We start from the raw sequence: 14,405 nt of genomic DNA on the forward strand, positions 1-14,405 counted from the left end.
AGAGATCTAAATGCTGCCACCCCAAAGATGAATATGCCATGCCCATGGCTGAAATGCTAGTCGATTTGGCCGCTGGTTTTGAATATTTAAGCATGTTAGATGGTTATGCTGGATATAACCAAATTTTTATTGCAGAAGAAGACGTACCGAAGACGGCGTTTCGATGTCTAGGAGCCTTAGGGACATATGAGTGGGTGGTTATGCCATTCGGCCTGAAAAATGCCGGAGTAACATACCAAAGGGTAATGAACTCAATGTTCCATGACTTCATAGAAGATTTCATGCAAGTCTACATTGATGACATCGTGATAAAATCAAATGGACAACATACTCATGTCGACCATCTACGAAAAGCTTTCCTAAGGATGAGGAAATGTGGATTGAAAATGAATCCATTAAAATGCGCTTTTTGTGTGCAGGCAGGCGACTTCCTTGGTTTTATGGTGCACAAAAAGGGCATTGAAGTGAATCAAAGCAAAACAAAAGACATTATGGACGTCAGGCCTCCGTCGACCAAAAAGGAGCTGCAATCCTTTTTGGGAAAAATCAATTTCCTTAGAAGATTCATATCAAATCTAAGTGGCAAAACAAAAGCGTTCTCCCCATTACTTCGACTGAAGAGCGAAGAGTTCAAATGGCAGGATGCACACCAAGAGGCTTTCGACAAAATCAAAGAGTACTTGACTAAGCCTCCAGTATTGGCCCCTCATGTTAGGCATAGGCCAATGAGATTGTATATTGCAGCCTCACAATCGACTATAGGAAGTATGTTAGTCCAAGAGGATGAAAATTGTGTCGAAAGACCTGTGTATTACCTTAGTCGAGTGTTGAATGATCCTGAAACTAGGTATAGTGACATTGAAAAACTATGCCTATGCCTGTATTTCTCTTGTACGAAATTAAAGCAATATATTAAGCCTGTTGATGTTTACGTATCTTCTCATTTTGATATTATTAAACATATGCTATCTAAACCAATTTTGCATAGTCGAATTGGAAAATGGGCTTTAGCGTTAACAAAATACTCCCTGACATACGTACCCTTGAAAGCAATGAAAGGGCAGGTAGTAGCAGACTTCCTGGGGTCGACCATTCAATGGTCGAAATGGCGCAGAATTATGTGGATTTAGCACCATGGAGGCTATACTTCGATGGATCAAGACATAAGCAGGGAGCTGGGATAGGAGGAGTCATAATTTCTCCAAATGGAATTCCAACAGACTTCAAATACAAAATCGAAGGGTTATGCACGAATAATGAAGCAGAATACGAGTCATTGATCACCGGACTTGAAATACTGCTGGAATTGGGGGCAAGGAATGTCGAAATTATGGGAGATTCGGAGTTAGTTATCAAACAAGTATCAAAAGAATATAGGTGTATTAAAGAAAATCTGGTCATGTATTTCGTGGTTACCGTAAGACTGCTCAAGAGATTTGAGCAAGTCAATCTCCAACACATACCACGGCAGGAAAACCAAAGAGCAAATGATTTGGCACAGGAAGCTTCAGGGTATAAAACATCGAGAAACCAGGACGAAGAGATCCAAGTGAGAAAGAAAATACAGGCTACGACACTGTCACCATCAAATTTGGAAATCATGAAGCTGGGGGCAGTAGATAAAAATCATTTTGAAATTCTAACTATCGACGACGAAGGAAGAAGTGATTGGCGCAGACCGCTAGTTGACTACTTACGTAATCCCGTGGGGTCGACAGATCGAAAGATAAAATATAGGGCCCTTAGCTATGTCTTGGTAAATGATGAATTATTCAAGAAGACAGTCGAAGAAGTGTTGTTAAAATGCCTGGGAGAAAGTGAAGCGTACGTGGCTGTGTCGAGCACACACAGCGGGGCATGTGGGGCGCATCAAGCAGGTTTGAAGATGAAATGGCTTTTTGATGCGTTCAGGAGTTTATTGGCCTTCAATGTTGAAAGATTGCATTGAATTTGCCAAAAGTTGTCAAGAATGCCAATTGCATGGGGGCATACAACATGTGCCTGCAAGTGAGCTACACACCATTGTGAAACCTTGGCCATTTCGAGGATGGGCTTTGGACGTTATAGGAGAAATAAAGCCAGCCTCGTCGAAACAACAAAGGTATGTGTTAGTCGGCATCGACTATTTCACAAAATGGGTCGAAGCCATAGCATTACAAAATGTAAATCAAGAAAATGTGATAGATTTTGTCCAGAGTTACATCATTTGTAGATTTGGCATCCCATAAACTATTACAACCGACCAGGGGTCAGTATTCACTGGTCGAAAGATGCAAGATTTTGCAAAAGAAATGGGGATTAAGTTACTGACATCTACTCCCTACTACGCACAGGCAAATGGCCAAGTTGAAGCTGCTAATAAAGTAATCATTAGCTTAATAAAGAAACACATAGGACAGAAGCCAAGGAATTGGCACAAGACGTTAGACCAAGCCTTGTGGGCATGTCGAACGTCACCAATGGAAGCAACTGGAACAACCCCATTTCGATTGACTTATGGGCATGACGCGGTATTGCCAGTAGAAATTCAGGTCCAGGCGGTCAGGATCCAAAGGCAGTGTGAAATACCTTCTGAAGATTATTAGAGCATGTTGACGGACGAATTAATCGACGTAGACGAAGAAAGAATGCTAGCATTAGACTCGCTACAAAGGCAAAAAGAGAAAATCGCCCGAGCCTACAACAAAGGGGTAAAAGGGAAGGTGTTTGCTGTCGACGATTTAGTTTGGAGGGTGATCTTGCCTATGGACAAAAACGATAAAAGGTTGGGTAAGTGGTCCCCAAATTGGGAAGGTCCATTTAAAGTTGTGCAGGCTTTCTCTAATAACGCCTACGAGGTCGAAGAGTTGGCACCAGACAGGCGAATTTTAAGAGTGAATGGAAAATACTTAAAAAAATATAGACCTCTCCTTCAAGAGGTCAAAATTTTGGCAGACTGAAATAAGATGTCGAAAAATAACGTTGGAGATAATTATGTTAGATACCGACGACAAAGGCACAGTAGATAAATATACAGTGTTAAAGACAAATAACATTAATGTGGCTAGAAGCCATTATGAAAATATTACAAAAAATTAACAGGTACAATTGATAAAAAAGCAGTCAAAGCTGGCCGAACTTGGATTGGAAGGATTTGAGTTCAAAATTGTAGTGCACAGACGCATGCTTCAGGGTGTCGACATAGGCTTTAAGCTTCTCAAGTTTCCCTTCGACGGCCATAAGTTCCTCAGCGATCAACAAGGCATCACTGGAAGTCTGTTCCACAATAGCTTAAGCAGGCTGTAGAACTTCGTCGACAAAACGGGACTCCTCCTTAACAATTGAGTCCAACTCATTATCCAAGGCGGCAATTTGATGCAGAAGGGCGTCGATTTTTTGACGCAGCTCAGCGGCTCTGGTTTGCTTCAATGTCAATTCCTTCTGCCGCTCCTCCATAGCCTTCAAGATACTGGTAACCTCCGCGTCGGCACGCATCACCAATTCCCATTTTTCCTTCACAGAGGCATCAGTATCAGCAATTTGGCGCTCAGTGTCCCGAAAGCTGTCAATATGGCGCAACATAGTGTCGCATACGCGAAAAACAACCGGCGGGAAAAGACACAGAGCCGTCACCGTGCGTTATTTATCCCAAAGGAGGGAAAGGAAACGCTCGAAGTAAACCTGGAAAGGAAATGGTCTTACGACCAGAGATTGCTAGGATCGGGAGTCGGTTACGCAAGGGGAAGGTATTAGCACCCCCTCACGTCCGTCGTACTCGACGGGATCCACGCTCAGAAAGAATAGAATAAGGTTGCTGAATAACTACTCAAAGAACTGCACCAAACTGGAATAAAACACAGGATGAAAGAAGACGGAGAAAGCGGACTCGGCAGGATGTCACATCCTGGGCCTACGTAGTTTGTCAGAAACAAACATCAGAGTCGACGTAGTTCGGGGAATGGGAACGTGCTCGCTAGGACATCGCATCCTATGCATACGTATCTCATCTGAACATGAGAATCAGAGCACTCGTAGCTCGGCTAACGCACGCCGAAACAAAACGCTAAACCAAAGACGCTGAGACGTCAGAGCAAACACACAACTGGAAACAGACTGCCAATGGCTGGTCTTACATCTGACTCCGAACAAACAAACGCAAATAGGAAACGAAATGCCAATCGCTGGTCTTACATCCAACTCCACAAAAGAAACAGGAAACAGATAGCCAATCAATGGTCTTACATCTGACTCCTAACAAACACACACGAAAAGACGAAGGGTCTCGATTGCAACTAGGGCAAGAGAAAAGGAAGGTCTCGATCGCAACGAGGGCGAGAGAAAAGGATCGCAACAAGGGCGAAAACCAGCAAGGATCAAAGTTAGTTGTTAGTCAAACTCGACAAGACATCGCTTCTCGTGCCTACGTATCTCATCTGGACATGAGAATCAGAGTTGCCGTAGTTCGGCTAAACTATTTCTGTTTGTTTTGTGTTTTTTAGATGAACAACGTCACTACGCAATCTACCGGATGCTCGACCTTGGGAGACTTACTCACCTGTAGTAGAAGGAGTCAACGTGTTCTTAAGAGAAGATAATGTTTGTTTGTGTTTTAGGAAAGCTCACGCAAGAAAGGAAGTCCTAGACGAAGGAACCGTGCTACCTTAGTTGACATGCAAACGAGAGACTATGCGAAGTCTAGCAATCCTATGGGGATACAATCACACCACACAAACACATACAACATGAAGTAAACACACCAATAAGGGGGCTCAAACATCAAGGGTGAGGCTTTAGTCAAGGGGTCATATCAACCTCGACAAACAAGTCGGGCTTTAGTCAAGGGGTCATATCAACCTCGACAAACAAGCCAACTGGAAGGGTATCTCAGGGCTCTTAACCACTGACATTGACCGTCAGGGTGAGCAGATGAAAGGTGATGAGGGTTGGACCTCATAGCTCTTAACCCTGGCCTGGGTGAGCTTCAATCAATGAAAACGTGGGGATCCAGAATGAGGGACCCTACTCCACTTGACTGACTCTATATACAAGATCTGGGGGACGTGTCCAAGAGCATTAGCACGTAGTGCGAGCATAATGAACGACTCAAACGATTAGCAGGGGATTAATTGCTAATCCCTTCTATCTGCCAATTGCCTCTTCACTTAGGAGGACTTAAGTAACATGGCACAATGAGTAAACAATCACAAACATTGCCTCTTAAGGAGGACTTCAGCCAAATGCCTGCCAAAAGAAACGACAGGGCTTCCAGACTACATGGAGTTAGAGGATGATTACCTAGGTGGTATGCACACCACAAGCAAAGCACAGCTCAAGCAATGAGCTAAAGCAACTAAAGTACCTGTAAGAAAGTCAAACAAGTCAATATTCACATTCAGACAAACCAAACAGTCAATCCACAATGTTACAACCAATATGCACACAAGGCAAGTCAACAACTCAAGTGAGTTCATCACCAAGGGACCTACAACACAACAAAGGTTAGTGGACAAAGCAAATTTGCATCTCAAGTCATAAGATTGCATCAACCACTAGATCTAACAGCTTGAACCTGAAATACAAAGCTCAAAAGATGAGTACAAACCACTAGTACAAAGACTAGGGTCAAAGGCAAAGCAAAAAGCCAAAACAGCATCCAATATTCACCATGAAGCACATTTATTCAAGTAAGAACATGTCCTAAAAAGGACCAGACTCAAATCCTAAGGCCAATCCATCTAATGATCATGCTAAGGAAAAGGCAATCACAATGCATCACAATTGGACATTCAAATGAGAAAATGCACATTAAATCAGAAACACATTCAATGGTCATGAATTTTTTTATGTGATATCAACATGTTAAACACAAGTCTCATGCAAAAATTTAGGATCAGAGGAGCTCAATTGGCATGTCAATGAAAATGGAAAAGATCAACATCAAATTGTGTGACACACATTGTCACACCATACATTTTATGTGCCTAAAACAGAGATGGAAAATGATAAAAATGCACAACCAAGCCTAAAAATCATATAACATGTTAGGAATCAGCATACCAAATTTCAAAGCAATTGGCCAATGTATGAGCATTTCACAAGAGAATTGGTACAACATGTCACATTTTGTATCATGTTCAAATAAGCCAACACAATTAACAATCCAGAAATGATAAAATCAGAAAATCAACACCACAAAATACTAGACATTTGAATAATCATGTAGGAAAAAATTTGAATTAAAATGGACTCTTTAGCTATTTTTAATGATTTTTACAAATTGCATGAAAATAAAATAAAATAATGTGCAATCCATGGAAATGAAATTGTGAATTAAAATGGACAATAGCATCAGCCAAGGATTGAACCCTGGTCCTCAAGGTTATAGGCACTTCAGAAATTAATTGGAATTGTGAAACTATCCAAAGCCAGGTATCGAACCGTGAACATGGAGCATCACATGCGCTATGACTTGAACGTTGCGTTTAGTAAAATCAAAGGAAAATAAAATGTTTTCGCCTGGATTCGAACCGAGGCGTGCTATGTTACAGGCGCTTCTACAGTGTCTTCATGCGCGCGAACCAGAGAAGCCCTAGGAACTGTTCATGAGCGGTGGAGGACGGTGGTTTCCACCATCTCCTCCGTTGGTCCGGCGAAGCTACAGTACACACTCATCATTTTTTTTGCAGAATTTTGCGTATGATACACCAATGGACTCGTCTCTTCACGCACGACATGAATCTAACCTTAACTAAGCCTAACAGTCCATATATAATGCAAATCGAACGAAAACAAATTGCATGTCAAAACTTCAATTCACCCTAACTCACTCAATATCCATCCATTTTTCAAGATCTTTATATCAGAATTATCAGGAGAACACGCACTATAATATTATGGAAATAAAATAAAGAATTAAGACAATCGAATTTCTGACCTCTTGAAGAACAGTGTATGGATTCTGTGGATTCAAGCTTTCAAAAGTGTCCAAATCTTCTCCTTCACTTGTATATTGAAGCTTTAAACACGAATGGATGCTTGAAATGGCTTGGATCTTGATCAAATTGCAACTTCCATCTTCATGTTCTTGAGCTAGATGTGCATGAATCCTGGCCAAAAGCTTCAATCCAGAGCTTGATCCTTCATCAATAACACTTGCTGAACATGATTATGCAGTAAAATCAAGGTGTTATGTGGAGAAAATTCAAATTTGAGATGAGAGCAAAAATGGAGGGAAATGAGATCTAGATCTAGAACTTGTGAAAACTGAAAAATTCTGTTATGATTAGCATTATATATCACCTCCTAATTACTTTGCTAATGACACTTAGGCAATGGTTAATGAAAAATTAGTGAGAATGAGGTGTAGTGCACAAATGGTAAAATGCACCCTATGCATGGTGAATGAACGTGAACAGTACCATGTGCATGCTCAAAATCACTTAAAATCATCTCATGCACATGTTGGAATTGGAATTAAAACATGTATGATGCACCAAATTTGAATTTGGCATTTTCTCTCCAAAATGAACATGCATGGGCAAATGATTATATGATTAAATTTCATGCAATGCAATGTTGGATTTGGAAAATATAGGTCATGATATGCAATTTGCAAAAAGAGTGGCCTAAATTGGAGTTTTGAATCAAAAGTTATGGCACTTTGAAGTTTCATGCACACTTGGTGATCATTTGCTCATAACTCCTCAACCATTCATCAGATGCTCATGATCTTGGACTTTTTGGAAATGGGAGAGAAAGATATTCAACTTTCATGTTGGACAAAATTTCATTTGAAGTTTCTTTGATGTTGGAAAGTCAAGTTGAATGTGGTCCAAAAACTTGCCATTTTTGGAAACTTGAAATTACAGGTCACTTTCCATTTTGGGAAACTTTTGATCTGGCTTCAAAATCTTCAAGGTAGATGTTTGAAATGATGAATAAACCTCTTTTGGACATGAATGAAGTGTCTCAAACCATTTCTCCACCTCCTAGCCCTCAGTTGACTTTCAGTTGACCTTTATGGGCCCCAGATGACTTGGAAGCGCACTGATGACTTTTGAGCCTCTACCACTTGGCAAAGTTGCTTCAAAATGAACCTTAATTCATATAAGCTCTCTAGAATAATCATGTGGCCTTCATCTCAAGGAAAACTTGCTCTCTTTGCACAGATGAATTCTCTTGATGCCAGTTCTTGTTGATAAGATGCAATGTAATATGTAATGTTAATGACCTAAAAAAAATGAAATGAATGCATGAATGGGGGGGGTGCAAATTTGAGGTGCTACAGCTGCCCCTATTCAATCAACTGAGAACCTGAACGGATGAGAGCAACGGCTGCCAGACCTTCAAGGTACACATGGATTGAATACCAAAAGAACCTGGAATTTGCACTCTGCGGGGGATGATCAAAAAAGCAGTCGACTTGGTATATACTAATATCAAGGAAAGCGGGGCCATTTACCAATGGCAGCTGGTGGAACAGTCGACTTGATATACACTGATATCAAGGAAAGCGGGGCCATTTAACGATGGCGGCTGGTGGAACAGTCGACTTGATATACACTGATATCAAGGAAAGCAGGGCCATTTACTGATGGCGGCTGGTGGAACAGTCGACCTGATATACACTGATATCAAGGAAAGCGGGGCCATTTACCAATGGCGGCTTCGATTGGGGAGGAACAAAATGTTTACAACTGGAACCAGACAAGACGTTTACCGACGACTCTACTGGGGATTTTGATACTTATCAAAGAAAGGATACATGACCAGACATTTACCGATGACTGGAAAAAAGAAACACAACCAGACGTCAACGGACGAATGGGAAAAAACTCGACGTTTACCGACATCGAAAGATGATGTTTACCGACACCAAAAGAAAGGACGACCAGACATTTACCGATGACTGGAAAAAAGATCGATCAGACATTTACCGATGACTGGAAAAAAGATCGACCAGACATTAACGGATGAATGGGAGAAAGAAACCACGACCAGACGTCAACGGACGAATGGGAAGAGAAACCACGACCAGACGCCAACGGACGAATGGGAAGAGAAACCACGACTAGACGCCAACGGACGAATGGGAAGAAAGAAACCACGACCAGACGCCAACGGACGAATGGGAAGAGAAACCACGACCAGACGCCAACGGACGAATGGGAAGAGAAACCGCGACCAGACGCCAACGGACGAATGGGAAGAGAGAAACCACGACCAGACGCCAACGGACGAATGGGAAGAGAAACCACGACCAGACGCCAACGGACGAATGGGAAGAGAAACCACGACCAGACGCCAACGGACGAATGGGAAGAGAAACCACGACCAGACGCCAACGGACGAATGGGAAGAGAGAAACCACGACCAGACGCCAACGGACGAATGGGAAGAGAAACCACGACCAGACGCCAACGGACGAATGGGAAGAGAAACCACGACCAGACGCCAACGGACGAATGGGAAGAGAAACCACGACCAGACGCCAACGGACGAATGGGAAGAGAAACCACGACCAGACGCCAACGGACGAATGGGAAGAGAGAAACCACGACCAGACGCCAACGGACGAATGGGAAGAGAAACCACGACCAGACGCCAACGGACGAATGGGAAGAGAAACCACGACCAGACGCCAACGGACGAATGGGAAGAGAGAAACCACGACCAGACGCCAACGGACGAATGGGAAGAGAGAAACCACGACCAGACGTCAACGGACGAATGGGAAGAGAAACCACGACCAGACGCCAATGGACGAATGGGAAGAGAAACCACGACCAGACGTCAACGGACGAATGGGAAGAGAAACCACGACCAGACGCCAACGGACGAATGGGAAGAGAGAAACCACGACCAGACGCCAACAGACGAATGGGAAGAGAAACCACGACCAGACGCTAACAGACGAATGGGAAGAGAAAAACCACGACCAGACGCCAACGGACGAATGGGAAGAGAGAAACCACGACCAGACGCTAACAGACGAATGGGAAGAGAAACCACGACCAGACGCCAACGGACGAATGGGAAGAAACTCGATGTTGACGAACATCGAAAGATGATGTCTACAGACACCAAAAAAGGAAGGACCCACACGGGGATCAACATGAGACCTACTGGTATCGTAGGGAAGACATCTACATGTGTCAAAACAAGGCAGACGCCTGCCGGGGACTACGCTGGGGAGTCGATCAAGCTTTCCTTTCACGGACGGGTGAGGAAATAAACCTCTCTGGGGATTATCAATTCTGAATGCTGTCAAGAGCAACCGCTGTAAACGTGCAATACGGATGTTGAAGATGATCCGCCTCTGCTGGGGATATAATCCAATCTGGTTTAACCCATGTATGCATATGTTTGAGTTTTCTATGGCGTAATGCTCCATATTGGATGGAAATGCTACGCGATTTGAGGATGCAAATGCAAATGATTACTATATGCAAGATGCAAATGGAGGAAAACGCCTGCTGGGAAAGCAAATGATCGCCTTGCTGTATGCACGGTCCTGATTCGATTCTCCAGCTCTGTGGGGAGACACAACAACCCTGCTGCGGATACTTGCTGATCTAACGTTCTCGAAACGGTATAGAAACCAACTCAACTGGGAAGTCACTCGTTGGGGGAACAACAACCATCCATCCATGCTGGGGGATAGCACTGCTGCTGGGGAAAGGATAGTTCTCACCGGGGACGGCCTCCACTGAACCCGATCCGCTTGGGGATTTCGCTGGGGAAATAACAAACAACGCCCACCTCCGCTGGGGAGACAGCAACGTACAGACTTGATAGGGAAATAACATTCTCAACTCTGCTGGGGATTACAACACTTCAGGCCCGGCTGCTGAGGAACAAATTACCCACAGACACCTCCGCTTGGGGAATAGCAACCTTCAGACTTGCTAGGGAAATAACATTCTCAACCCTGCTGGGGATTACAACACTTCAGGCCCGGCTGCTGAGGAACAAATTACCCACAGACACCTTGTAGCACCTCAAATTTTCACCTCCCATTTGTACATTCATTTCATTTTTTAGGTCATTAAGATTGCATTAGCATTGCATAGCATGTTACAGGCAAGACTGGTCAGGAGATTCAACTGTGCAAGAGGGCAAGAGCATTTTCCATGAGATCAAAGCCCTAGGGTGGTTCCAATGAGCTTACATTACCCAAGGATCACTTTGAAGCAATTTGGCCAAGTGTTGAAGGCTCAGAACTCATCAGTGCATGAGCAAGTCATTTGAGGCCCATAAAAGTCAACTGCAAGTCAACTGCAAAGTCAATTGTGGATTTGGAGATGGGAAGTGATTAGAGATACTTCATTCACGTTCAAACAAGTCTCATTTGACATTTCAAACACTCACATTGAAGAATTTGAAGTCAAGTTAAGACTTTCCCAAAATAGAAAGTGACCCATAATTTGAAAGTTTCCAAAAATGGAAAGGTTTTAGACCAACTTCAACTTGATATTACATCATCAAGAAAGCTTCAAATGAAATTTTGTCCAACATTAAAGTTGAATATCTTTCTCTCCCATTTCCAAAAAGTCCAAGATCATGAATTTCTAATGTGTGGTTGAGGAGATATGATCCAATCATGGCAAAGTGTATTCAAAAATTCAAATGGGCATAACTTTTGAACCAAGGCTCCAATTTGGGTGGTTCTTTTTGCATTTTGTTCATCATGACATGCACTTTCCAAACATCTCATTACATGGCATGAATTTCCCTTGCATGATCATGTGTTCATTCATGAAGTTTTTGGAAGACAAATTTCTAAAATCAATAGGGTTGATCATATGCATACAAAACCAATTCCAAAGTGTGCATGGACTTTGTTTAAGTGGTTTTGGGCCTTATTTTGGTACTGTTCACGCATGCACCTCATACATGAGGTGAAAATCTAATTTTGTGCATACACCTCATAACTTGTTAATCCTAATTGGTTTTGGTTTAAACAGGTTTTCAACATCATTAACAAGTGATATATAATGTTAATCACAACTGCATTTGGCATTAACCACAGTTTTTAGATCTAGATCCCAAAATCAATCAAATTTTGCTCTCACCAAGAATTTCCAATTTCTTCACATCCAAGCCATTTCTCTTGTTGGAATCATGATCATGAAGCATTTCTGAGCAAGATTGGACGTGGAATTGGAGGAATTCGTGCCAGTTTTGACCATACATGGAGCTTGAAGGTTCAAAGGAGGTTGCAAATTGAGCTAAATTCGTGTGTGCTGGAGCATCCAATTCATAATCAATCACCTCAACAAGCATTGTAGAAGAGATTTGAGACATTGCTGAGCCTTGTAGCACGAGTTTCAACTTGCTGTTCTTCAAGAGGTTGGTTTTCGATCTCATCTATTCTCCAATTCATTATGATATTCATGTAGATCTTTGATTGGTGATGATTCTGGTATAAAATTTGAGTGAAATGGTGCATTATCCATGAAGTTATGCATGTTTGAAAGTTTGATGTCAAATTTTATTTCCTTCGATCTGAGTTTGTTATGATGTTTTGGCATGATTTGTTGCTTGATCTTGCATGTGCATGAAGTGATGAGTCGATTGGTGCATTTGTTTTTGATTTCTGGACGTTTTCTGAAAAATCTGGGTTTGGCGCATGAAGTTCATGCAATCTTCATCTTCAACCTCATGAAGAGGATGAAGATCATGTGTTTTTCCAGCATTGCTATGAACTAGCTACGAATTTGCTACGCATTGCTAGTTTAGCTACGAATTTCTGGGCGCGCTTAGGGTTTTACCAAAACGCCACCGTTTTGGTGAGGCGCGCATATTTGAAAATCAACCAGGTTCGATCCTGGTGCGCACCAATTTTCAAATTGCCTCTCATTTTCATGTTTCCCTCCCTTATTTGCCACGCTTGGTTCATTTTTATTTCACTTTTTTTTCTCACCTTAGAAAAATCATAACAAATTGAAAATTGATCCAATTTCATCCCAATTTTTTGCAAAATGCTCCTTATCCTATCTAGTTTTTTATGATAATAAATTCCAAAATTGTGCATGGCTGGATTTTATTTGGTGCTAGGTTATGTGAGCATGTATCCATTTTTGACCTTGCCTTGCTTATCTTGTTGTGAAATGCTTACTTTTAATCCAATGGACTTGAAATTTTGCATGCTGATTCTAGACACATTGATGGACATTTTGGTTTTAGTTTGACATTTTTTCCATGCACCAATTCTGTTTTATGCTTGTTTTAACATGGTGTGACAATTTGTGTCACACATTTGGTTGTCTAACTTGTACAATGTGATTGCCATGCCAAATGATCTCCAATGCTTCTGATTTTTTGTGTGATGGATGTTGTGGATGTCTTGATTGCTCATGAATTTTTCCAAAATTATTTGAATCATTTCTGTTTTGATTGAGAATTTTCATTCATGTTGATCATTTGGATGCCTTGAATTGGTCTTTGATTTATCTTGCACATGAAATGGACTTGCTTATTGATTATGATTTGGTTCTTTTTAGGACCTGTTCCTGAGTGATTAAACATGCTTTGTGTTGAGTTTGAGGTTCTATTTTGGATTTTTGATCCTCTTTTGACCCTAGGCTTTGACCTAGTGGTTTGGACTTACCATTTGGGTTGTGACTTTCAGGTTCATGAGTGATGATGCTCCTTCATTTGAGCTTGGTCCTTTGTTGTTATTTGCTAACATTGTGTGTTTTGTAGGCTTTGAGGACAATTCATTTGTGTTTGCCTTATGCCTTGCACCATTGTTGCCTGATTGGAGTTGTCTGTCTGTTTGATATCAACTGTTGATTGTTTGTCTGTACAGTTGAACTGATTGGTTTAGATGTTTCTACAAGTACCTAAGTTGCTTTGAGTTCATTTGAACTTTGCTTTACTAGCTTGTGGTTTGCTTACCACTGAGGTATAATCTCCTGATCTTCATGTAGTCTGGAAGACCTACTGTTATTGGTAGGCACCTGTCTGAAGCCTTCCTTAAGAGGCAATGCTTGTGTTTGTTTAATGTTGTGCCAAGCAGGTAAAGACCTCTTTAGAGGAAATTGGCAGATAAAAGGGATGTGCAACCCATCCCTTGCTATTCAATTGTGTCATTCACTTTGCTCACACACACCATGTGTTGATGCATTGTGAATAAGAACCCAAGATCTTGTTGTGTCAGTCATCTGTGGAGAAGAGTTCCTACATTTTGAACTCCCACACTTTCTATTGTGAGTCACGCTCTCCCAGGCCAGGGATAAGAGCTGTGAGGTCTTACCCTCACTTCCCATTTCCTCTGCTTCACCCTAACTCTCAATGTTAGGGTTAAGAGCTAAAAACACCCCATTCCAGTTGGCTTGTTTCTACAGCCTAGCCTTGTGTGAGCCAATTGTTTGCATATAGTGTGTGTGCTTGCTTTATTGTGCTTGTATGTGTTTGATTAT

At 41.9% G+C, this 14,405-nt stretch overlaps 1 protein-coding gene across 1 annotated transcript; it reads left to right on the forward strand.

Moving 5' to 3' along the window:
• The first annotated feature begins 1,105 nt into the window (after positions 1-1,105).
• LOC127078864 (uncharacterized) lies at positions 1,106-1,948 on the forward strand. Its single transcript, XM_051019284.1, has one exon. It carries the CDS (start codon positions 1,106-1,108, stop codon positions 1,946-1,948), a length of 843 nt encoding a protein of 280 aa, XP_050875241.1.
• Positions 1,949-14,405: the final 12,457 nt, after the last annotated feature.

This window comes from Lathyrus oleraceus, chromosome 5 (assembly GCF_024323335.1).
Source record: "Lathyrus oleraceus cultivar Zhongwan6 chromosome 5, CAAS_Psat_ZW6_1.0, whole genome shotgun sequence".
In the NCBI taxonomy this organism is placed as follows: domain Eukaryota; kingdom Viridiplantae; phylum Streptophyta; class Magnoliopsida; order Fabales; family Fabaceae; genus Lathyrus; species Lathyrus oleraceus.

Bases quoted from the DNA above. Each gene is read 5' to 3' on its own strand.
- LOC127078864 (XM_051019284.1), top strand. From the start codon at position 1,106: ATGGCGCAGAATTATGTGGATTTAGCACCATGGAGGCTATACTTCGAT.